The 21,760-nt window shown below is 39.3% G+C and overlaps 2 protein-coding genes across 4 annotated transcripts; both read right to left on the bottom strand.

Moving 5' to 3' along the window:
- Nucleotides 1-417: 417 nt before the first annotated feature.
- On the bottom strand, nucleotides 418-3,510 carry LOC143862506 (uncharacterized). Its single transcript, XM_077373566.1, has one exon. The coding sequence runs from the start codon at nucleotides 3,444-3,446 to the stop codon at nucleotides 627-629; it is 2,820 nt and encodes a 939-aa protein (XP_077229681.1). The 5' UTR covers nucleotides 3,447-3,510; the 3' UTR covers nucleotides 418-626.
- A 6,651-nt stretch (nucleotides 3,511-10,161) lies between these two features.
- Nucleotides 10,162-21,491, bottom strand: LOC143862507 (uncharacterized). 3 transcript variants are annotated; one of them, XM_077373568.1, is made up of 10 exons: nucleotides 21,058-21,491; nucleotides 20,868-20,964; nucleotides 16,456-16,536; nucleotides 13,420-13,557; nucleotides 12,880-13,323; nucleotides 12,402-12,789; nucleotides 11,597-11,736; nucleotides 11,200-11,511; nucleotides 10,731-11,030; nucleotides 10,162-10,291 (listed from the first exon to the last, which is right to left on the bottom strand). In XM_077373568.1, the coding sequence occupies exons 1-9, from the start codon at nucleotides 21,093-21,095 to the stop codon at nucleotides 10,776-10,778; spliced, it is 1,893 nt and encodes a 630-aa protein (XP_077229683.1). In that variant the 5' UTR covers nucleotides 21,096-21,491; the 3' UTR covers nucleotides 10,162-10,291; nucleotides 10,731-10,775. The 3 variants fall into 3 exon arrangements, with proteins under 3 accessions (XP_077229683.1, XP_077229682.1, XP_077229684.1); XM_077373567.1 differs by having other exon boundaries at nucleotides 10,162-11,030; nucleotides 21,058-21,490; XM_077373569.1 differs by lacking the exon at nucleotides 16,456-16,536 and having other exon boundaries at nucleotides 10,162-11,030; nucleotides 21,058-21,489.
- Between the last annotated feature and the right edge of the window lie 269 nt (nucleotides 21,492-21,760).

Raw genomic sequence — 21,760 nt, 5'->3', positions numbered from 1 at the left:
TTGTAAAGGCAAGAGATAAATGGACCAAGTCAAGGAAGGGGAAAAGTCAAGAGATAAACAGCTCAAGTCAAGTCAAGTCAAGGAAAGTAGTTAGATATTATTATAAACCATATACAATGCATCTGGTGGGCCAACTACGGATTTGGGAATCCCAAAAACCGGTTGATTGGTACCCTATAAATGGGAAATTGCAAGAAAAAAAGGGCAAGTATCCACATTCAACAGGTTAGATGGCTAAGCTTTTTTTATAGAGATGCAATCTATGGTTGACCCTTCAAATGAAGGGCCTAGATTTCCAACCGATGGGTTTTACAAAAATTCCTGGCTGAGATTTTCAACAGCTAGCATGACACAGACTGCTAAATGCATTCTAACTAAGAACATCAAAAGCAGAATAAATATTGCCTGAAAAAAGAGTAGACACAGAAATCATATATTTCATGACTCACTTTTATCTCCAAAACACACAGAAATTCAGAACTATTTCAGCAACCACTATCTTTGATACTACTTCCTACAAGGATATATAGAAGATCTTATTGTAAATATACAGCTATGGTTCATAAATTCAAAAGCATTTCATACCTGCTCAAACATTACCACATTTCTTCACTTCTCTGCTGCAACTAGGCACTGACTACAGGAACTTTCTCATACTCTGCAAGCTGTCTAAATCTTTGTGGAAGGACGCAAGCACCTCCAAACCTCTGCTGCAAGTAAATTAGGACAGCAAATAGCACTCCTCCACAGGGAATAATTACATCCCAGGCAGTGGAGTAAAAATCCCCATCTGGATTAGCATAGATGTAGGAAGAATTGAACTGTGGTACATGGTTTGGAGCTCTATAAGCATCATATGCATGTGGTAGCAACCGAACAACGGTGGTTCCAACATAGAAGGTAGGGGAAAGAGCCTTGTCTTTGGAGTTCAAAAACAAGTTCAGCAGAATTTGGGGGAGTAGAAAACCATCAAGAATCAAGCCAGCATAAGATTTAAGATAGTCCCAAATGGAATGCCGTGAACCAACGAAGAAGCGTGCCTTGCTTAGCACAACATCAAACATCTTCCACCGCAAAAACCAAGCAATCAATCCCCCGAAAATATACAATGGCAGACACAAATAGAGAGCCTTTTTCTCAGCAACCCACAAGCCCTTTTTGCTTCCCTCAGCTATTTTTGCAGACCATGTCAATTGGAGAAGACGGAATTGCATTAGAAAAGCCACCATTGTAATGATTCTCACTACAACTTCATTCGCCTCAAGCCACCCACCACTCCAGAGTAGAAGATTCTGCCTGTTACGGTTCGTGAAGAAGGCTTCAAAATTCAGAACTAAAGGGATCATGTGGCCTAGTGTAAGAACAACAAGCATGACAAGTGATATAGAGGGAAGAACATCCTGGTTCTTTTTCACATAAAAGATCTGTACCCCAATGAAAACGCATGCAAGTGTGAGAGAGATCAGAACCATGGTGATCTCCAAATCCATTCTCCAGATTGATTCCTTAATTTCAGAGCCGTATGCAACATTTGAAGACAACTCTAATGGCTCGAAGTAAAGAAAATCTGATGGTTTCCTTGTACTATTAACGGTGCCTTTGAGACGCTCTCCATCCTTACGATTCAAGGGAGGGAACTGAACACTGATGAGAATTTCACAGTCCATAGAATCCAGATTTTCATTTGATTTTTTACTGATAGAGTCCAAACGACGACAACCTACCATGCACAGCATTCCAGTTCCAGCATCATAGACACCTTCTGCTGAAATGTGTATTTGGGGATAGGACATTTTGCTTGAAGGAAGCCCACCCCATTTGAAATGAGCAGGAAACCAAAAGTTTATTGCATAGCTAACATTCAACAGGCTATGGTTCGAATCCCGCACTTCAACAGAAGGCGGCATTGAAGACACCGAGACAGAATTTTCGAATCCTATTTCTAAAACCTCCCCCCCCATCGAGGCAAAACCATTATCGTAAATCTTATCGCCATAAGATAGTGGGCTAAAATAACCCCCAGCAAAATTTCCGGGACTATTTTTCACAGACAAGTCGAACGCCATGTCCCCATAAGAAAATCCATCAGGATATCTCCTCCCTGGTTTTCCAACATCCTTCTTTCCACATAATTTCCTCACGCGATCCACTTGAGTATACTCATAATTCAGACCCCAAACAGCCGTTGTTCGTTCATATGAAGTCCGAAAAACAAATTCCTCAAAATAATTTGATTCATTCGTTTTTCGGTTACTCCACATGCGTCCAACAGCAATACTCCTCTCCCTGATCGACAAGGTCTTAGGGAATCTCAAGCTCAACCCAACAGTGCAATCACGAACAGAAGTGTTTGCAAAATCATTGTTAAGTTTCCTCAACGAACACGCGATCATACAGAGCCGATTCTTCCCCTCATCCCAAATTCCCTCCCCAACCAATGATGTCTCAGGAATCAAAGGAATGTTGTTATAAGCGCTAGAATTAGAAAACCCTAAATACAGACGCAACTTTCCCTTATCAGAACACTGAATTCCACCCACAGACATGAATCTAGGCAAAAACCCACTACTCCTATTAAAGGGGCTACAATCTGTATCACTACAATTACTCTTGTACTCCAACTGAAACTGACTATTTCCACCACCATAAAGCATTGAACAGATGTTATTCATTCCAGGTTCCAAACCAAGAGATTTCTCCTGACTACTTATACCAGAACACATCTTTTCAGGTTGAGATACAAGCGTATAATTATATGTTTTCTGAGAAAATGCTATAATCGGAATCGGATCAAAGTAACCCGGTTTATCAACCGCGTCAACACTCTCTAACTTGCCAGTAACCAAACTAGTCGAAATATTGGAAATATTCGGATAATTAAGCTTCAAAATAACAGAAAGATCAACGAGATTACCTTCTTTAGAAAAACTATAACCCGATCCGACCATACAGAGATTCTCCGTAGATTCTGACCAGAATCCACGCAATTCGAAATTTATTCTCCCTCTTTTATAAATCCTCGCCTCTCGGCGATGGACGGTCGTCCAATTACCTGATATTCGTCCGACGCTGAAGATTAATCTGGCTTCTACTTTGAGAACGCCTTTTGTTTCAGTTTTATGGAGAGTTCTGGTGCGGAAAATGGTAGATTTTGGGAAATAGGATGAGTACTCAGGATCTTGTGGCATAATTTTTTCGCCTCCGGTGAAATATCCGTCGTGAAAGTTTAGAAATTGTAACGGGATGGGTTCTAGTCCGTTTGAGGTGGGTTCGGGAACGATGGAATTACAGTGGTCCCTGTAATGGAGAGAAGAGGATGAGGAGGTTATGGTGGAGAGAAGAATGATAAAGAGGAGGAGAGTCTGTGGATGTTTCAGTAAGGACTTGGAAGAAACCCTAACCCTAGATTTTTTGAAGGGAAGGGAAGGAGGAGTTGCAGAGGCCATTTCGGTTGTGTAGTGAAGAACAGAGCAGAGCTTACCGATTGCTTAATTTGAGAGGATATGGATGTGTGAGTTTTAAATGAAGCAAATGTAAATATGCCGCCCGGTGATTGTTTTATTACATAAATGCCACTCTTCATACCCTTTCCACCCGTGATTGTTTTATTACAAAAATGCCACTCTTCAGACCATTTCCGCCCGGTGATGTTTTATTAAGAGAGATGGTTTTCAAATACAAATGTGAGAAATCCAAATCTAAATCGGCTGCAACAATGAAAAAAAAAAATTCCGATTTTCAAATCCGTTCTGCAAGACATTAATTATTTGAAAATCCATATTTGTGACAAATACCTTTACCCTCGTTGCTCCTCGACCTTGCTGCAGCCAAATGTTATTCCCTCCCTTCACTCTTCTACAAAATGAGTATGAGGGTGATTGATGTATTTTGTATCCAAAATTCAAATCCAAATCCAAATACAAAAACATGAGGTGTCCAAACATGCCCTTATATAGTTTTGGACTGTCACAATATTGGGCATTAGTACTGTATGATCATGGTTTTTTGTGCGCTGATGCAAAACAAGGCCTTTGAAATGGATGGTTTTGATCAACCTAAGGTGGCACCCAGTTACCATAGTGGTGTGCCTCATTGTATTTGGGTGAGGTCACGGAAGAGAAGAATGCAAATATCAAAACAAGGGAGGGAATGCATCATCTCATAAGATTTAATGTGTGTGTGTGTGTATTATTAGTACAATGGGCGTGATTGGGTTTATCATGTTATTTGCGAGCCAATCCAAACCACTCTTCATTTTATTAAAACAGTCTTGCATAGCTAACTAAGAAGTACAAAATAGTAGAAGAGTGCCGTTATTAAAACAAGGGAGTGTGGATATCTTTTCCGTAATCAAATAAGGTTGAAGCTTAATATTATAAAAATAAAAACTCAACCAAGGGACGGCAACAAAGCACATCAAATGGGTTCACAAATTATACTTGAATTACCACTCAAAGGTCACCCACTCCTCACGAACGGATGGTCTGGATTTGTATGCACAATTTCATCGAATGATCCTAGCCTTTTGTCATAGTCTACAATGCCATTAACGAAATCTTGCTATGGATGACTATTAATAGACATTCGGTTGGTTTATTTTATATTAACAGGAAATGTAGGGGTATTTTGGTATATTAAAGAGAAGTCAAGAGTCTTTCTTTCTCTTATCTTTTTTTTCTTAGACGTCAATAGCTTTGGAAATTATCCTCCACGCTAGCAAACACGAGTGTTGACTTTGAAACTTAAGGCAAATAATAGAAAGATAACAAGACTTATAAGTCTTCGTTTACACCGTCCTTCCCCTTGTCTTCATCTATTTATTTTTTTCTGTATTTATTGTTTGGAGATGATAGACAGGAGCGATGCTTCCACGAAATAACGAAATAACCTCAGGTGAAAAAGATAATAGGCAAAACAATGTTCAAAGGAATGGGGAAATGCCTAGAAGTTGGGTAAAAATACATGTATAATTTTTTGGCTACAGATACATGTTTTGATAATTGCACAAACTCAGAAGGGGAAATGCCCAGAAGATGGGTAAAAATATATGCATTTTTAAGGCTACTAATACTTGCACTATCACGCATTAAAAACTGCACAAACTCAGCTTGTCTTTTCTTTGTTAAATGGCTTCTTAGAGCAATTTTGAAAACTGTAATAATCTTTGACATCTGTCAAGATCAGTTTGTGCAATTATCAAAACATGGTACTGCCCAGTATCAGTAGCCTTTTTTTTTTTTTATTTATAACACACAAGAAGCTTTCCCATTGAGGAATTTCTTTTTTCGAACGTAACAGAAGTGTTTCTATGTTGATTTCCAGTCACGCAACTTTCACATAAATCTCTTTATCAGGCCCTTTCATCAATCCTTAGTACCTTTTCTCTTCCTCTTGGTGCAGAGGATAAATTATCCCCTCTCCATGTTAAATTTTGTTCTTCCTAGTCATTTTTCTCTATTTGAGCCTCGGGTCTTCTCTTCTCATGAAAATGTCCTATTTCAAGTCCGTGGCACATTTTTCTATACATTTCTCATCCGTCATAAGAAGCTTGCACAAAGTCCCATAGTTACTTAGTTATACTACATTTTTAACTTTTTCTACTACAAAAATTCTGTTTTGGCTCTGTTCACTTGTTTTTCCAGGGCAAGGAAAAGAAAAGGTTTTCCGGAAATCTGACGTGGCATGAGGAAAAGAAATCTAGGAAAACTGTGCACCAAGCCTCCAAAAAAAACAAGAAGAAGAAGCCATCTCCACGTGATTTTATTCCGCCATATGTATTCATTAACTCAATATTTCTATTTTAACTAACTACAAACCAGTTTATGCACTCTGAGCAGCTTGACAACCCAATAGTCTAGGTTGGAACCAATTGGAAATATTAAGGTAATAATTCCCATGTTCGTGAAGTTTTGCAACAAGTTAAAATAATATAACACAGACAATCACCTGGTAAATCTTTCTCCAGGATCTTCCACTCTTGCTGAATTATCTTTGTACATTGTTTAGAATTCAGGGCAGGAGGTGGGAGAGGATGGGGGCGGTCGTGGGACCAGCAGAGAGAGCAATGGTGATTGTTTTATTACATAAATGCCACTCTTCATTCCACCCGGTGATTGTTTTATTAAACACTACTTTCAATTGTTTTATTAGTATGTCCTGCAAGACATTTTGAAAATCCATATTTGTGGCAAATACCTTCACTCTCACAGCTCCTCGACCTTTTAGCAACAGCAGCCAGACATCCCTCCTCCCTCCCTCCCTCCCTTGTATAAAATGAGCATGAGGATGATCGATGTATTTTGTATCCAAAACTCAAATCCAAATCCAAATACAAAATCATGAGGTATCCAGACATGGCCTTGTATGGTTTTGGACTATCACAATATTGGGCGTTATTACTGTATGATTGTGGTTTTTTGTGCGCTGATGCAAAACAAAGGCCTTTGAAATGGACGGTTCTGATCAACCTAAGGTGGGACCCACTTACCGTAGTGGTGTGCCTCATTGTATTAGCGTGAGGTCACAGAAGAGAAGAATGCTAATGTCAAAACTAGGGGTGCAACTAGGGTTGGGTTGAGGCCAATTCTAACCCAACCCGAGATAGCATTCCCTCAACCCTAACCCGACCCAACCCAACCCAACCCGAGCCTCGGGTTGAGAATGGTCAACCCTAACCCAACCTGCCTCCAAATCGGGTCAGGTTGAGTTGGGTTCGGTTCGGGTCGGTTTCAGGTTCATCTAGGAACAAACAAAAAAATACAAAAAAAAAAAAACATAATCCTAAGAAAATCATGATAAAATTAGAGGACTGAGGTCGGGTTCGGATCGGGTCGGGTTGCTAAGGCCTCAACCCTAACACAACCTGAAATTAAATCGGGTTGGCTTTTTCCAACCCAACCCAGGAAAATGCCAACCCAACCCGAGCCAAAATCGGGTTGAACCTATCGGGTTCGGGTTGAGCCCGATCCAAGTTGCACCCCTAATCAAAACAAAGGAGCGAATGTATCGTCTCATAAGATTTACTGTGTGTGTGTAATACTGGTACAATGGTTGTTATTGGGTTTATCATGTAATGTTGCAACCCAATCTACACACTCTTCACTTTATTAAAACAGTCTTGCATAGCTAACTAAAAGGTACAAAATAATAGAGGAGTGCGGCTGGCCTTGCCGTAATCAAATAAAGTACCCTAATATTATAAAAATAAAAACTCAACCAAGGGATGGATTAAACAAAAACGAACAAAGCACTTCAAATGGGCTTAAAAATTATACTTGAATTAATACTTAAAGCTCACCTACTCCTCACGAAAGAAAAGGAAAGAAAGAATAATCGATTGCTTAGAATGGTAGATTTAGAACATATCATCCAAGAGGTGAGTCATTAAATGGATGGTCTGGATTTGTTTGCACAGTTTCATCGAATGATCCTAGCCTCTTGATAGTCTACCATACCAATAACGAAATCTTGCTATGGATGACTCTTAGTAGACATTCGCTTGGTTTATTTTATATTAACAGGAGATGTAGGGGTATTTTGGTATATTAAAGAGAAGTCATGAGTCTTTCTTTCTCTGATCGTAGCTCCGTTATTTATGTGGGAGAATATTTAGTGGTCACATCATCTTTTTCTTGGTGACAGCAAAATCTTGTCTTGAAAATGGTGGTCTCTCTTTCTCTCTCTACCCTCTCTCTCTACTCATCATAATATCGTTCTTTAATTAATGCTTGTTCCCTCCTTTGTCTCCTACCTTTACCCAGAATTATTTTGGTTCTTGGGACTTTTGTAGAATTTCCGCAGGAAACCCACATTTGGTTGCTAGTTATATATTGGGCAAAAAAGAATCCCACAAACCAAAATAACCCCGCACGAAACCCAAAGCTGGAAAAAAAAATCCCAGCAACCAAAATAATCCTGCACGAAATCCGAGGAACCAAAAGAAGAACTTTTTTCTTCCCAACAGTTCAAGCAACCAAACAAAGCATGGGATTTTTATTTTACCGGAATTTTTTTTCCCACCATAGTCCGGTCTACCAAACATGGGATTTTTATTTTACCGAGATACTTCCAGGGAGTTTTTTTTTCCACCAATCTCCCAGAAAGTTTTTTGTTCCACAAAAGTCCTAAGAACCAAAATAATTCTGGCATCCAAACGGAGCAAGGTCAATAGCTTTGGAAATTCTCCAAATAATACAAAGATAACAAGACTAACAAGTCTTCGTTTACTCCGTAGGCCCAGAATTTTGTCTTCTTCTATTTATTTCTTTCTTTATTTATTGTTGGGAGATAAGAGGAGGGACGCTTCTACGAAATAACGAAATGACCTCAGGTGAAAAAGATTATACGAATAGGCAAAACAATGTTCAAAGGAATGGGGAAATGCCTAGAAGTCGGGTAAAAATGAGTTTTTACATGGTGTCCGACCGTCAAGTAACCTCAAAACGGTACCATCCTTGGATTAAATATCAAGGGTGGTACGTTTGACGTGCCACCTTGATCGGACTTCATGGTCGGCCACTCTATAATTTCTCGGGTAAAAATATATGTATGTTTTTTTGGCTACTGATACTAGAAGTACCATGTTTTGATAATTGCACAAACTCAGAAGGGAAAATGCCCAGAAGATGGGCAAAAATATATGCATTTTTTAGGCTACTAATACTTGCACTACCACGCATTAAAAATTGCACAAACTCAGCTTGTCTTTTCTTTGTTAAATGGCTTCTGAGAGCAATTTTGGAAACTGTAATAATCTTTGACATCTGTCAAGATCAGTTTGTGCAATTATCAAAACATGGTAGTGCCTGTATCAGTAGCCTTTTTTATTTATTTATAACACACAAGAAGCTTTCCCACTGAGGAATTTCTTTTTTTTAACATAACAGAAGTGTTTCTATGTTGATTTCCAGTCATAACATTCACATAAATCTCATGGATGTTCAATGACAGATAATCTCTTTATCATGCCCTTTCATCAATCCTTAGTACCTTTTCTCTTCCTCTTGGTGTAGAGGATAAATTATCCCTCCTCCATGTTAAATTTTGTTCTTCCTAGTCATTTTTCTCTATTTGAGCCTTGGGTCTTCGTTTCTCATGAAAATGAAGCTCCAATTTTAAGTCTTCTTAGAGTTCGATGGCACATTTTTCTTTACACTTCTCCTCCGTCATAAGATGCTTGCACAAAGTCCCATAGTTACTTAGTTGTACTACATTTTTAATTTTTTTTCTACTCCAAAAATTCCTTTTGAGATTGACAAAGTGCATTAAGGACTTTATTTTTGTACTCTAGATTAGCATTTTAAATAGGGATTTGCTAGCGTCCATCACATCACAGAAGGCATTTGGTGGATGGACTGTTGCATGTGAGAGCAGCCACACAGGCTCACTTTTCAGCAGATTTTGTCTTCATTCACGAGGTGGCTGCTCTCACATGCAACAGACCATCCGTGAAATGCCTTCTGGGATGGACGCTAGCAAATCCCTTTTAAATAATGTCCGGCAAATGTGGGATCCAAATAGCACTTTCGCAGTTACACATTATATCAGTTTAGGACAGGTAATCTAATCCTAGGTTCCATCATATAAACATCTATCAAGTGAGTGCTAAATCTATACCTACTGTGGCGAGCTCCCACAAGTTAAAAAGATGAATTCTTCTCCTGCCTGATGAGTCTTTCAAGGAGGAATCCTTTGGCTGATTGTTAAGAGGCATGGGGGAATATAACTTACAGATGCCATGCCCAACAATAATGCATTTGAGATAATTGAAGAGGGATCTACTAACATATACGAGAATAGCATTAAAGAGATCCAATTGCCGAAAAAAGAATATATATTGATGAAACACTCTTTTGTCTATATTCATTTGAATAGGTTTCAGTGTCTAACGAGTAATGATGGCAAGCAAGCCACACAAGGGGTGTAACTTGGTTCGGGTCGGGTTGAGCTTTTGCTAAAAAAAATGAATTAGAATCAACCCGAACCTGACCCGATTTCGATTTTATGGTAAAAGCTCACGCCAAATTCCCAAAAACGACCTGAGTTGCACCCTACAAACAGAGACCTGTTGAGAACACATTGCATTGCATTCATGCATGTACTCTACTATATAACATTAGTTGGAGAGGAGACTTCTACTACGCTTTAATATACACATTCAGATCAGTCAATATCTCATAAAATAAAAGGGGGCTTCACATACTCTTAAACCAATATAAACAGTTGGCAAAGTACCTACAACAGCCTGTAGAGTTAAAAAAAATCATGGCAATGCCCATCCCATGCACACGACCTATTTACAATATGCATATGATAAGTAAAGAGTAAATAACCATATCTTTATACTTTGTCCAATGCAATCAACAAAAAGGGAAAGATAAATGAAAGCATTAAGGGCATGTTGGGCAATCATGAAAAATTATTCCATGTAATATTAGTGGGGCTAGTTGTGAGAGCTGGGTACAGAGGGAGAGTCATGAGCAGGTGGGAGCATGAAAAGCCACTGAAAAAACAGGAGAAATAAACCCAAGTTGAAGTAGGGTATTTTTTTCTGTTTTTAGGGATTTCTCAGTCTTTTTTATTTTATTGTTTTAGTGAGAGAATTTCTCATTGTCTCCACTCCTGCTCTCTCAAGTTTCTCCACCTCCCTCCTTTTCAGCTCCTCTTTAACAATTGGGCGAATGAAGATTCCATTGAATAATTTTCATGGTTGCCCTAAAAAGAAAACTTACCATGGTTCAAAATTTTGAACACCCAGCTTTAACACAATTTGCGCATCAGCTTAACACTTTCTGTTTGAGAAACTGCTGACAATCAGCTCCATTTTTGGCAAATGCCTCAATGAGCTTTGGGAGGAGCTGGCCCAATGACTTCTTAAAATTTGGGGAGCAACTCTTGTCACCCTCGTCTACATCCTGAACTCCACCACCAACAAGACAGCCAACCTGAGCACCATCCATGTATGCCTTACAAGCCTCTAGAATAGCTTGTGCACGTTGGAGGAAATGTCCCGCAACAAAGTCCTCGAAATGCTGCAAAGAATATCAATTGGTGATCAAGAAATTCATGTAGATAAGGCCTCATACTAACGGGGGGAATCATGAAGTTTCCAAATAATTGTTGAAGCTCAAAAGGCATCATATGAGGTTCAAGAAGCACAGGAAAAAATACTACAAAATGTTGATGGGGCTGCAATTTTACCTTTGGTGGCCTCTGTAGAGTGTATAGCATAGTCTTGCAAGATAACAGAAATGTCTCCTCATTGTACGCCAGGGATTTCTTCTCCCCAGTAGGTGTTCCCGCTGTACGTGCATATCCTGGCTCATTAAAATAGGGCTTTGCATTCAGCACTAGGGCTTGGATGGAAACCAGGACCTGTAGCATTGTCGATTTCGTTGGGGCCCACTTCTCGCCTTTTCTTCCAGACCAGGTATTCAAAAGACTAAGGCAGACATATCCATTTGCATACAAGTTTGGATTCAGACGAAGGCCACCAGAGTGGTAGTTAACCAGCTGCATGACATTTTAGTAGCAATTCTCAAACTGTCCCATTTATTATGAGATAGAGAACCAAATAATACATAAATTATACACATACCGGCGGTTGGTGAGGATAGTTTGAAGGAAAGGAAATGTCAAAGAAGAAGAGGCCATCATGGTAGGGAGTTCCAGCCGCTCCAACAATGACAGTCCTCATAAGATCCATCCTTTCTTCATAAACTCTAACAAATATCGACTCTATCAAAGTGGAAAAATAAGAAAGACTGAGACAAGATTTATTATAAGGTATGTCCTCTCACCAACAGATAAAAGAAATAGAAAGACTGAGAACAAGCTTCATTATAAGTTATGTCTTCTCATCAACAGATATCAACAGCATGGGAACAATAAAAAGGTTATTTCCTATTAATAAAATTTGAGGTGCCGCCCCGTGTTCCAAGATAAATTCCAGGTTTAAAAAAATCTTCAGAAATACGAATAAAGCAGGTTTCCAAGAAAAGAAAACAATTGGAAAGTCAACATGGCTGCTTCCGGTAGTTAGAAAATACAGTTAACAACATGCTTCAAACAGACATGATCACAAACTAAACATATTCGTTATGAGTACTAGAGATAGTACTCAAGTAGGATAAAGCATAGATCGGAGCAGAAATTGCTTGTTCGTGGACCAGGCCTCCAAAAAAAACAAGAAGAAGAAGCCATCTGCACGTGATTTTATGCCACCATACGGGTATTCATTAACTCAATATTTCTATTTTAACTAACTACAAACCAGTTTATGCACTCTGATCAGCTTGACAACCCAATAGTCTAGGTTGGAACCAATTGGAAATATTAAGGTAATAATTCCCATGTTTGTTAAGCTTTGCAACAAGTTAAAATAATACAACACAGACAATTACCTGGTAAATCTTTCTCCAGGATCTTCCACTCTTGCTGAATTTTCTTTGTACATTGTTTAGAATTCAGGGCAGGAGGTGGGAGAGGAGGTGGGACCAGAGGAGAGAGCGACGGTGGGGGCGGTGGTGGGACCAGAGGAGAGAGCCACGATGGGGGCGGTGGTGGGACCAGAGAAGAGAACAACGGTGGGAACGGTGGTGGGACCAGAGGAGAGAGCAATGATGGGAGCGGTGGTGAGACCAGAGGAGAGAATGATGGGAGCGATGGTGGGGCCAGAGGAGAGAATGGTGGGAGTGGTGACGGGAGAGTGGAGTACAAATTCGTTTTAAACGGGTTAGGTGTTGGGAATGCATGGGTGGGTCCAGATCCTAAGCTCCACTCGATTGGTAACTGTTACAAAAGACATATTAGGACAAGTACTTTGTCTAACTGAAAATAAAGAAATGGAAATGCATAAAACTCATTTCAAAACTCAGTCACCTTCTTTGTAAGAGAACTTCCTTGGAAGGTATTACTTCTGGACTGACGTGTTTTGGTATAGTAATGATCTGAATAATCACAAACCGTATCAAATTGCTTAAACTGTCTGAATTTTTTCAGAATTTCGTCTCCATTCTCTTCTTTTTGATTGCTTGAACTGCTCGCACCTGAAGTTCGCGTACTTGGCTTCTGATTTACAGTCTTGTCCAGCCAAGGGAAAGGAGCCTCCACCCATGGAGGCAGGTCTACAGCATCAAATTGAGCATCCAAACTTGACTTATAATCATTAGCCATGCCCGATAAATCAGAATAATCATCATAGTATTTATCAAAATAGCTGAAATCTTCTGAGCCAGGCCCGAAACTTTTGAGAGGATTCAGACATGCACCAGTTGCTAACCCAGGATCTGCTTTTGAATCCATAAGATCCTTGGCCAAAGCATCCTAGGAAAAGCAATATAGTTATAGAATTAAACTCTGCAGAGCACATAAGTTGTTAGCAAGGAAAATCATCAGTAAACATGTCATTGCCGGTCATACCTTAATTTCCTTTTGCCAATTCGTATTATAACCCATTGTTGCTTTACTCTTGCTACCGCTAGTATGTTTCTCCCCAACGATCTCAATGTTAGCAAGATCTCCATCTCCATCAATTTCAATTATGTCATGGGGAACAACCTAAACAGATCGAATCAATTAATGGGAAACATGACATGCATGATCAGGAATCTTGCTGGCACTTGCTAAAGTTACTACCATAAAATATCAAAATATTTATACTCTCTCTCTCTCTCTCTCTCTCTCTCTCTCTCTCTCTCTCTCTCTCTCTCTCTCTCTCTCTCTCTCTCTCTCTCTATATATATATATATATATATATATATATATATATATATATATATATTAGTACGATAAAGATTGGAGATCAATTTAGGAGAAAAACAGATAGTTTGCATTAAGCAAAAAGAATAAAATTAAAAGTATACATGTCAAATCAACAATCACACTAGCCTTCATCCATTATGTTCTAATGATAAGTCATGGCCACCGTAATCAAATGTTGCTATGTTATTCACTTTCTGTCAACACCAGAAATGAAGGGGCCACCGTAATCAAATGTTGCTATGTTTTTCACTTTCTGTCAACACATAATAGACACTTCAAAAGTTTGCCATTTGTAAGAAAAAGAAAAAGGGATGCTAAAAACTCAGGATAAATCAAGAAAAATCACTTGCCAGTGTTGAATAATAATGATCACTTGCCAATGTTGGCAGACCAAATAGATCAGTCTCAACAACTGATTACATCAATGTGAATGTGAAGTCAACTTTGGAACAAATTTGCACGAACATCCACAAATGCGGATGTCTAATATATTGCATAAAATTCACACTAATGCCTCAGTGGATACTAGAGCTAATTAGATTGTGTTTAACCCATTTGTGTACTGGTTTTTTCATTTTCTTTTTCTTAACTATTTAGCAATATCAAATAAAATGCTCTAATTTAATATGTACTAAAAAATAGGCATTGTTCAAAAATCTAGGGCGTGGTTAGATACCGGTAAAACTTTTGCGGAGGAAATAGATTTCTGCAAATTTCATTTCACGTTGTTTGGATGATTTGATTTTCACATAAATCTATTTCAGATGGTAAGAAATCTACAAAAGAAATGTTTAATCCAATTTCCCCTCTTAAATCATCAAATTTCTATTTCCAAATTCGGTACTTATCGGGTGTTTCTCTTGCTCAACTCCCCACTTGAGACCCAACCACTCTCTTTCTCTCTTGACCTACGATTGCAAGTTCACTGTCACTCACTCTCATTCCATATCTCGGGACTCAATAGTCACTGATCATGTCACTACTACGCAAAGCTCTTTGTTGCCGCGGTACTCTAGGACTTTTTGTATTCCCATCGTTAAATGGGTGTTGGCATGTTCTTGTTTTTTATGAGGGCTGCTTCAAGCAAAGGCTTCTACCCTCATTCTTTGTCCTTACCTCTTCATCTTTGTCGTCATCTTCTTATTTGCTTTTCGTGTTTTTCTTTTCATTTCTTACTTTTGAGGTAGGGTTGATTCCTTTTAGGGTTTCCATCCATTGATTTTAGGTCTTGGAGTTACAAGGTTAGAACTTAAAAGCTCGATATGTGTCCATAATGCGGAAAAAGGAACATTTATATTCACTAGAAATATGAAGGAATGCATAGAAATCTTACATCTAACTGGATAAACATGTGATGGCTAGACGCCAAGACCTAGCGCAAGTCAGAAGACTTGGCGGAGCAAAGTGTGGCTAGACCTAGCCTTGCCACCAGTTGGATTACATGTGATGCAAGGCTCAAAGGATATGCACGACGAAAGCAAGCTAGTAGCATAGGTGGGCTCTAGTGGCTTGTAATTCATAAGCATGCACAAAATGATAAGAGGTTTCAGGCATGTAGGAGGCATGTAGGGCCTTACACTGGGGCAAGCTGGTAGCATATGGTATGTTAGGGCACCGCATGAGTTCGCTGAGGAAAAATTGAAGCCACGTGACACTTGGCAGCATGGAGGATGACAGGACCTTATACCTTGCAAACTTATCTCTAATGAGAATAGGAGTCATGGAGGCAAGCCAAATTAAGTGCCCTTGCAAGGAAAATCAACCTTATAGTGGTTTTCTGGCCCTCTTTAATTATATATCTTAAGATAGATTGTCCAGTAATTTTCAAGATGGCTCTAAGACACTCACACTTGAAATCTTGCCTTGGCACATGGCTCTAAGCAACTCACACTTGAAATCTTGCCTCGGAGCAGAAACAAAAGGTAATCGATCAATGCATTTGAATGAATTCAATATAGGCCTTCTTCTCAATAATGCATACACCCCATGACCTTAAAGACCAAAAAAACCATCTCTTTGTAAGCAGTCTATCGCACATAAACAGAGGCAAGAAGCTATCAAAAAAAGTAATTAGCACCCTAACTACCCCTCATAAACAGATATCGCCTACGATATGCTCTTACCAAGAATTCATAAATCTCATTGGTCAAGGCCATGGACTATTTTCCAAGGTGAATAACGTCGAGACTATTCAATCCTAGAGTAGCAAAGAACAAATGGAAGATCTTCTTAATATCGAATTCAATGTTTAAAAGCCCACCCTCATCACTCCTCCCTTGTAGCCCACTGCCCACAAATCCTATCCTCTCTCTGTGATGGTCCAAGAAAATCCTTGGATAGTGGGAACAGACCTATTTATTGCCTAGGGTAATAGCTCGGCATAAACGTGGAAGGAAAAGAAGAAGCCTTCTCGGATGAAAGATAATGTTGTGAATGATGAGGCGATCAAAAAGATAGTCGTGCCTAGAATTTTGAAACTAGTCAAACAAACTACATGCTTCTTATCACTCCTTCCACGAGAAACACAATATATACCAAGAGACAAAAAACAGCAGTGGGGTGGTGATCATTAATGAACAAGTTTGGTCAAGCAATGGGGAGAATCAATAAAGGGGTGAATAATCCGAGTGTCATCAGATATTGAATAAAACCAATAATCATAAGGGCTCATTTGGTAGCTAGAAAGAAAAATACCTTATTCGGATTTTGCTTCCGCATCCGGTGAATTGATGCCATTAAAGAGGGAGATGGCATGAATACCATGACTTCCGGGTCCTGAAAGATATTGAATATGTTTTAGTTCAGGCTGTTCAACTAGTATTGGAGGTTTGCTATTCTAGTAAGAGTACTGAATAATCAGCCTTGTTGCTGGCAATTACTTGAGATTAAGAGTCTTGAATAGCCAGATTTGTTGCTGACGGTTATTGATCGTACTTATACCTTGTTATTGGGTTGGATGATAGAGTCCTAGATGTTGAGGTCTTGTAGTAAAGTATATAGCCTGAACATTAATTAAATGGGATAAGTTGTTTAGCCTATTAATATGATCTGTCTAAGGGACTGGTTCTCACAAATGAACCACTTTTTCTTCTCTTATTTTATGCTGCGGGTACCTATCACTTGGTATCAGAGCCAAGCTTGATCTTGGACAAAAAAAAAAATACAAACAGACAAAAATGGAAGAAATAATAAAAAATTAGAAGCATTCATGAGGGACTTGGTGGAGATGGTTTCCAAGGTGATGGAAAGCCATAGTCAGAAAGTTGTGAAAGATGAAACTTCGGGAAACAAAGGGGCTTTTCCACATTCAGGTCCGGATAGTAACGAAGGTCCAGATGCAACGAAGTCGGGCAGATTGGTTCAAACGAAATTTACTCGGTTTGACTTTCCTAAATATGATGGATCAGAGGAACCAACGGGACGGGCTTACCATGCTGAGCAATTATTCTGATCCTTCTATCTTCATTCCCCATGGAAGGAGACACCGTCTAGTTGTTTCAATGGTATGAGAAAACTCATAAGAATATGACGTGGAACGAGTTGAAACTTGCCTTGTGCGTTAGATTCGGCCCCACAGAATTTGAAGTCTTTGGTTCGGCACATAGCAAACTTCGCCAAACAGCTTCAATTCAGTAATATCAGAAAGAATTTGAGAGGTTGTCCAATATGGTTGAGTAATGGACTGAGAAGGCTTTGGTCGGGACTTCTGTGGGAGGCCTCAAAGATGAGTCGGCGGGTGAAGTTCAAGTCTTCCGTCCAAAGACATTGAATAGGGCTATTGGGCTGGCACGCATGTTGGAGGAGAAGATAAGGATTCTCGTAGGCTTACAATAGGTGAGATGAAAGAAAGATGTTCTAAGGGACTGTGCTACAATTGTGACGAACGCTTTATTTTTGCTCACAAGTGCAAGTTTTCCCAATTTCATTTTATTTAAGTTTCTGATAGTGAGAAGGAAGAAGAAGAAACTCACGAAGAAGAGCATCATGAAACTCCAGAAATTTCCTTCCAAGCTATCACGGGAACTTCGACTCCTCATACCATGCGGTTTAAAGGACAAATTGGTAAGCATGTGGTTATCTTTCTTGTTGATAGCGGTAATACCCATAATTTTGTACATTCTTGCTTGGAGATTGGGGTGTGTAGTCAACGAAGCATCATGAGTTACAGTAACCGTTGATAATGGTGGAATGGGAGAAAGTGCTGGGTTGTGCAAGAAGCTGCAGATTGAAACCTATAAAACAGAGTTGCATTTGCACGTGCTCACGTTTCAAGGCTTTGATGTAGCTTTCGGAATTAAATGGCGTGAGATTCTAGATTCAATTATGTGGAATTTCAAACGACGGTCTATGGAATTCCATCATGAAGGATGATATCATGAATTAATGGGAATCCAGACACAACCGCTCGTGTTGTGAAACACTCCAAGGTTGAACAGCTTCTGCCTGGTCAGGCAGGTGCCATGGTGCCTCAGCTTCAAGCCATGGAAGTAATGGGGATAAACCAACTGAACAAATTACATCTCGATATTGAAGCATAACTTGTGGAGTTCTCTGACATGTTCAAGGAACCGCATGGTCTGTCATCGCCACAGAAACAAGAACATTAAATTGTGTTTAAAGCAGAGGCTTTGCCTGTTCAGGTATGACATTACCTTCACATTCAGAAAATGAGATAGAGAATATTGACAGGACAATGTTAGAAGGCATCATCTGACCCAAAAGTCCTTATGATTTGCCGGTTTTGTTGGAGCGAAAAAAAGATGGTCCTTGGCAGTCACGTGTTTATTACCGTGCCTTGAACCAAATTACGGTCAAGGATAAATATCATGTTCCCGTCATAAACGCACCTCTGGATGAGTTGTATGGGGTTGTAATCTTCACCAAGCTTGATCTACGTTCAGGGTATCACCAAATCAGAGTGCACGAACCTGATATTCCAAAAACAGCGATCCGGACTCGTGACGGTGATGGGTGTTATGAGTTCATGGTGATGCCATTCGGATTAACAAATGCAACTTCAACCAAGGTTTTAAATTTCGGTTTCGGCCTCCATGGAAAAGGAAATGTTTCAGTTTTGGTTGGAAATTTCAGTGGAAATCCTATAAAATCATTGAAACATATGGAAACATATGCAAATGATAGAATTTAACGATACCATTCAAAAAAATGATAGGATTTAACGATTAAATTTCAAGAAATACTAAAATAAGCTCAAATACACACTTAGAAACCATCACATAAGCAAGACAACCATCCATAATGGTTTAAGAACATCGAACACCTAGTAATATGCACTGTAGCGCCTCTCTAATAATTTCGTGCATACCAATTTTCACATGTAATTCATATCAATATTTATATATAATACATGCACCACATTTCACATGTAATTTATTTAAAATTAATTGTGTAATACATACTGATACAATATACCACTATTACACTTACGATTTTGGTTTATACATTTCGGTCGTTTCGGTTTCTGTGTGGATGGAAACAGAAGCATTTCAGTCGTTTCGTGTCGGTTTCGATGGAAATTTAAAACCATGCCTTCAACGTCTCTGTCATTTTGTGCCATTGACTAAATTTGTGCATCATGGACTAAGCTACTTAGAAAAAGATGGGTTCATCTGGGACACTAATGCCGGACAAGCCTTTGTTCGATTAGAATATTTCATGACTTCAGCCCTAGTATTAATTACGCCCAATTTTTTGAAGCCCTTTTAATTGAATGTGATGCATCCGGCAATGGAATAGGGGCTGTTTCGAATTTTGATGCAGGAGAGGAGACCCATTGCTCTTTCAAGTAAGGCGGTGTCTGGGAGAAATTTGGCAAAATCCACTTACGAAAAAGAAATGATAGTTGCCCTACATGCCGTTCAAAAGTGGAGACCTTATTTAATTGGAAAGAAATTCACCATTAAAACAGATCACTAAAGTTCGCAATTTCTTCTCAACCAAAAACCTACGACTACTGAGCAGCAAAAAAAGATTTCAAAATGGGTTATGATTTCAAAATCATTTAGAAAAGAGAAAGGAAAACATGTCAACTGATGCTCTCTCTATGCAAGGTGAGGAGGCCACTCAATTATGTATAATTTCTCACCATGTGGTATAACTTCTTGCTGAGCTAAGGGCTGAATGGGAGCAAGACTCTGAAGTCAATAAATTATCAAAGAACTTCAAGCTACACTGGGTGACATTCCTCATTATACCCGGTCTGATAGGCAATTACGGTACAAGAAGAGGCTGGTTCTTACTCCAACATCTATGTGGAGAGAAAAGTTGTTCAAGGAATTTTTTTTTTTTCAGCAGGTAAGCCGGGATCGAACCTGAGACCTCAAGGTTGAGATACAAAGCATCAACCATTGAGCTACAGGCCCAACCCCTTGTTCAAGGAATATCATAGGCATGCTAGTTATTCTGCACTATGAGAAGACTTGCTATGGGTTTTATAGGAAGAGAATGAAAAATGATGTTCGTCAATGGGTGGTTGAATGTGAGAATTGCCAGAGAAATAAGCATGAAACAACATCACCAGCTGGCTTATTGCAGCCCATAGCCATTCCAACTCAAATCTGGACTGATGTGACTATGGATTTCATAGATGTCTTGCCAAAATCTCTTGGGTATACTACTATTAGGGTGGTAGTGGATTGGCTATCCAAATATGCTCACTTTGTGCCTCCATCCCACCCATATATTGCTGCAATAGTTTCCCAAACTTATGTAGATAACGTTGCTAAACTTCATGGTATGCCAAAAACTCTTGTGTCCGACAAAGACCTAGTTTTTTTTTTCTTTTTTTCTTTTTTGAATGGTACAAAAAATTGAAGTTGCAAGGAACAAAGTTGAAGATGAGTATTGTCTTCCATTCTCAAACAGATGGTCAAACAGAGGTGCTAAATAGATGGTTGGAGACCTAACTTTGTTGTGTTAGTGGGAATCAACCAAAGAGACTGTATATGGTTGACAAAAAATGGGAGGGACTGTTATTGATCCTACTTATCGCTTGTTATTAGGTTGGATATGGTAGAGTTCCAAAAAAAAACTGCTAAAACAAATTTAACCATAAGGGGTCATTCAGTAGTTAGCAAGAACAATACCTTAGTGGGATTAAGCTTCCTTTTACGATGAATTGATGGGTTTAAAGAAGGAGATGGCATGAAGACCATCATTTCTGGGTCCTGCAACAAAGACCCTCTGAAGCACGTACAGCAAACCGTTACAACAGACACGAACCCTAAAAAAAACACAGAGAGAGAGAGAGAGAGAGGGGGGGAGAAAGACACTTACGTGGAGTTACCAGTGACGTATTTAGGCGGTGGGTCCATCAAGACAAAGGAAAAGCAGTTCGCAGGGAAATTTCCACACGAAATTAGGGAAATAGCAGAGAAGAATAGAAGGATATAGGATGAAGAAAAATGACCTAGAGAATAAAAGCATTGAAGCACCTAAATTTTATAGAGAGAGAGTACTCGGAATTGCTGTGCGTGCATGGGATAGAGACCCTTTCACGGAATTCGTCTGTTTTTATGGGAATTTTAAGAGAGAGAGAGCGAGCGAGAGGAGTCCTTATAATGGAAGTAACCCTCGTTGTGGAGGAAATATCGAAACGGCCACGTTGGCAAAAATGTAGAAATTGTATGCAAATCTCTCGCGATTCTTTCTCAGGGTTTTGTGGCGGAGGAGTTGGGATGATGAAAAGCACGCACCCTGCTTTCTCAAAGGGCGATGATAAATTCGCACCTCTTTAGCGTGAAAAAAACGTTAAACTCTGCCACAATCCCTTCTTTCAAGTGGTGCGAATTATCCTATAGGGGGTGTGAATTTATATTCGCCCTTACTCAAATTGCAGAGTTATTATGATGAGGTTTGAATGGATTGGCACAGCCCCTAACCGAGTTGGGGACCCAAGAGTGGAACCGAACCAGTAACCTCTAACCCCAGATCCATTTTGGTTGTATGGGAAACCAAGTCACCTTGTCTTTTATGATTT

This window comes from Tasmannia lanceolata, unplaced genomic scaffold (assembly GCF_043159265.1).
Source record: "Tasmannia lanceolata isolate RefF3 unplaced genomic scaffold, GAP_Taslan_0.1 ptg000037l, whole genome shotgun sequence".
Classification (NCBI taxonomy): Eukaryota; Viridiplantae; Streptophyta; class Magnoliopsida; order Canellales; family Winteraceae; genus Tasmannia; species Tasmannia lanceolata.
This window is presented reverse-complemented; position numbering and strand designations above follow the sequence as displayed.

Excerpts from the sequence above, each read along its gene's own strand:
- LOC143862506 (XM_077373566.1), bottom strand. The coding sequence starts at position 3,446 with ATGGCCTCTGCAACTCCTCCTTCCCTTCCCTTCAAAAAATCTAGGGTT.
- LOC143862507 (XM_077373568.1), bottom strand. The coding sequence starts at position 21,095 with ATGGACCCACCGCCTAAATACGTCACTGGTAACTCCAC. Across the intron at positions 11,737-12,401 it reads CCTGGAGAAAGATTTACCAG|AGTCGATATTTGTTAGAGTT; the intron begins GTAATTGTCTGT and ends CCACTTTGATAG. Across the intron at positions 11,031-11,199 it reads CTCTACAGAGGCCACCAAAG|CATTTCGAGGACTTTGTTGC; the intron begins GTAAAATTGCAG and ends TATTCTTTGCAG.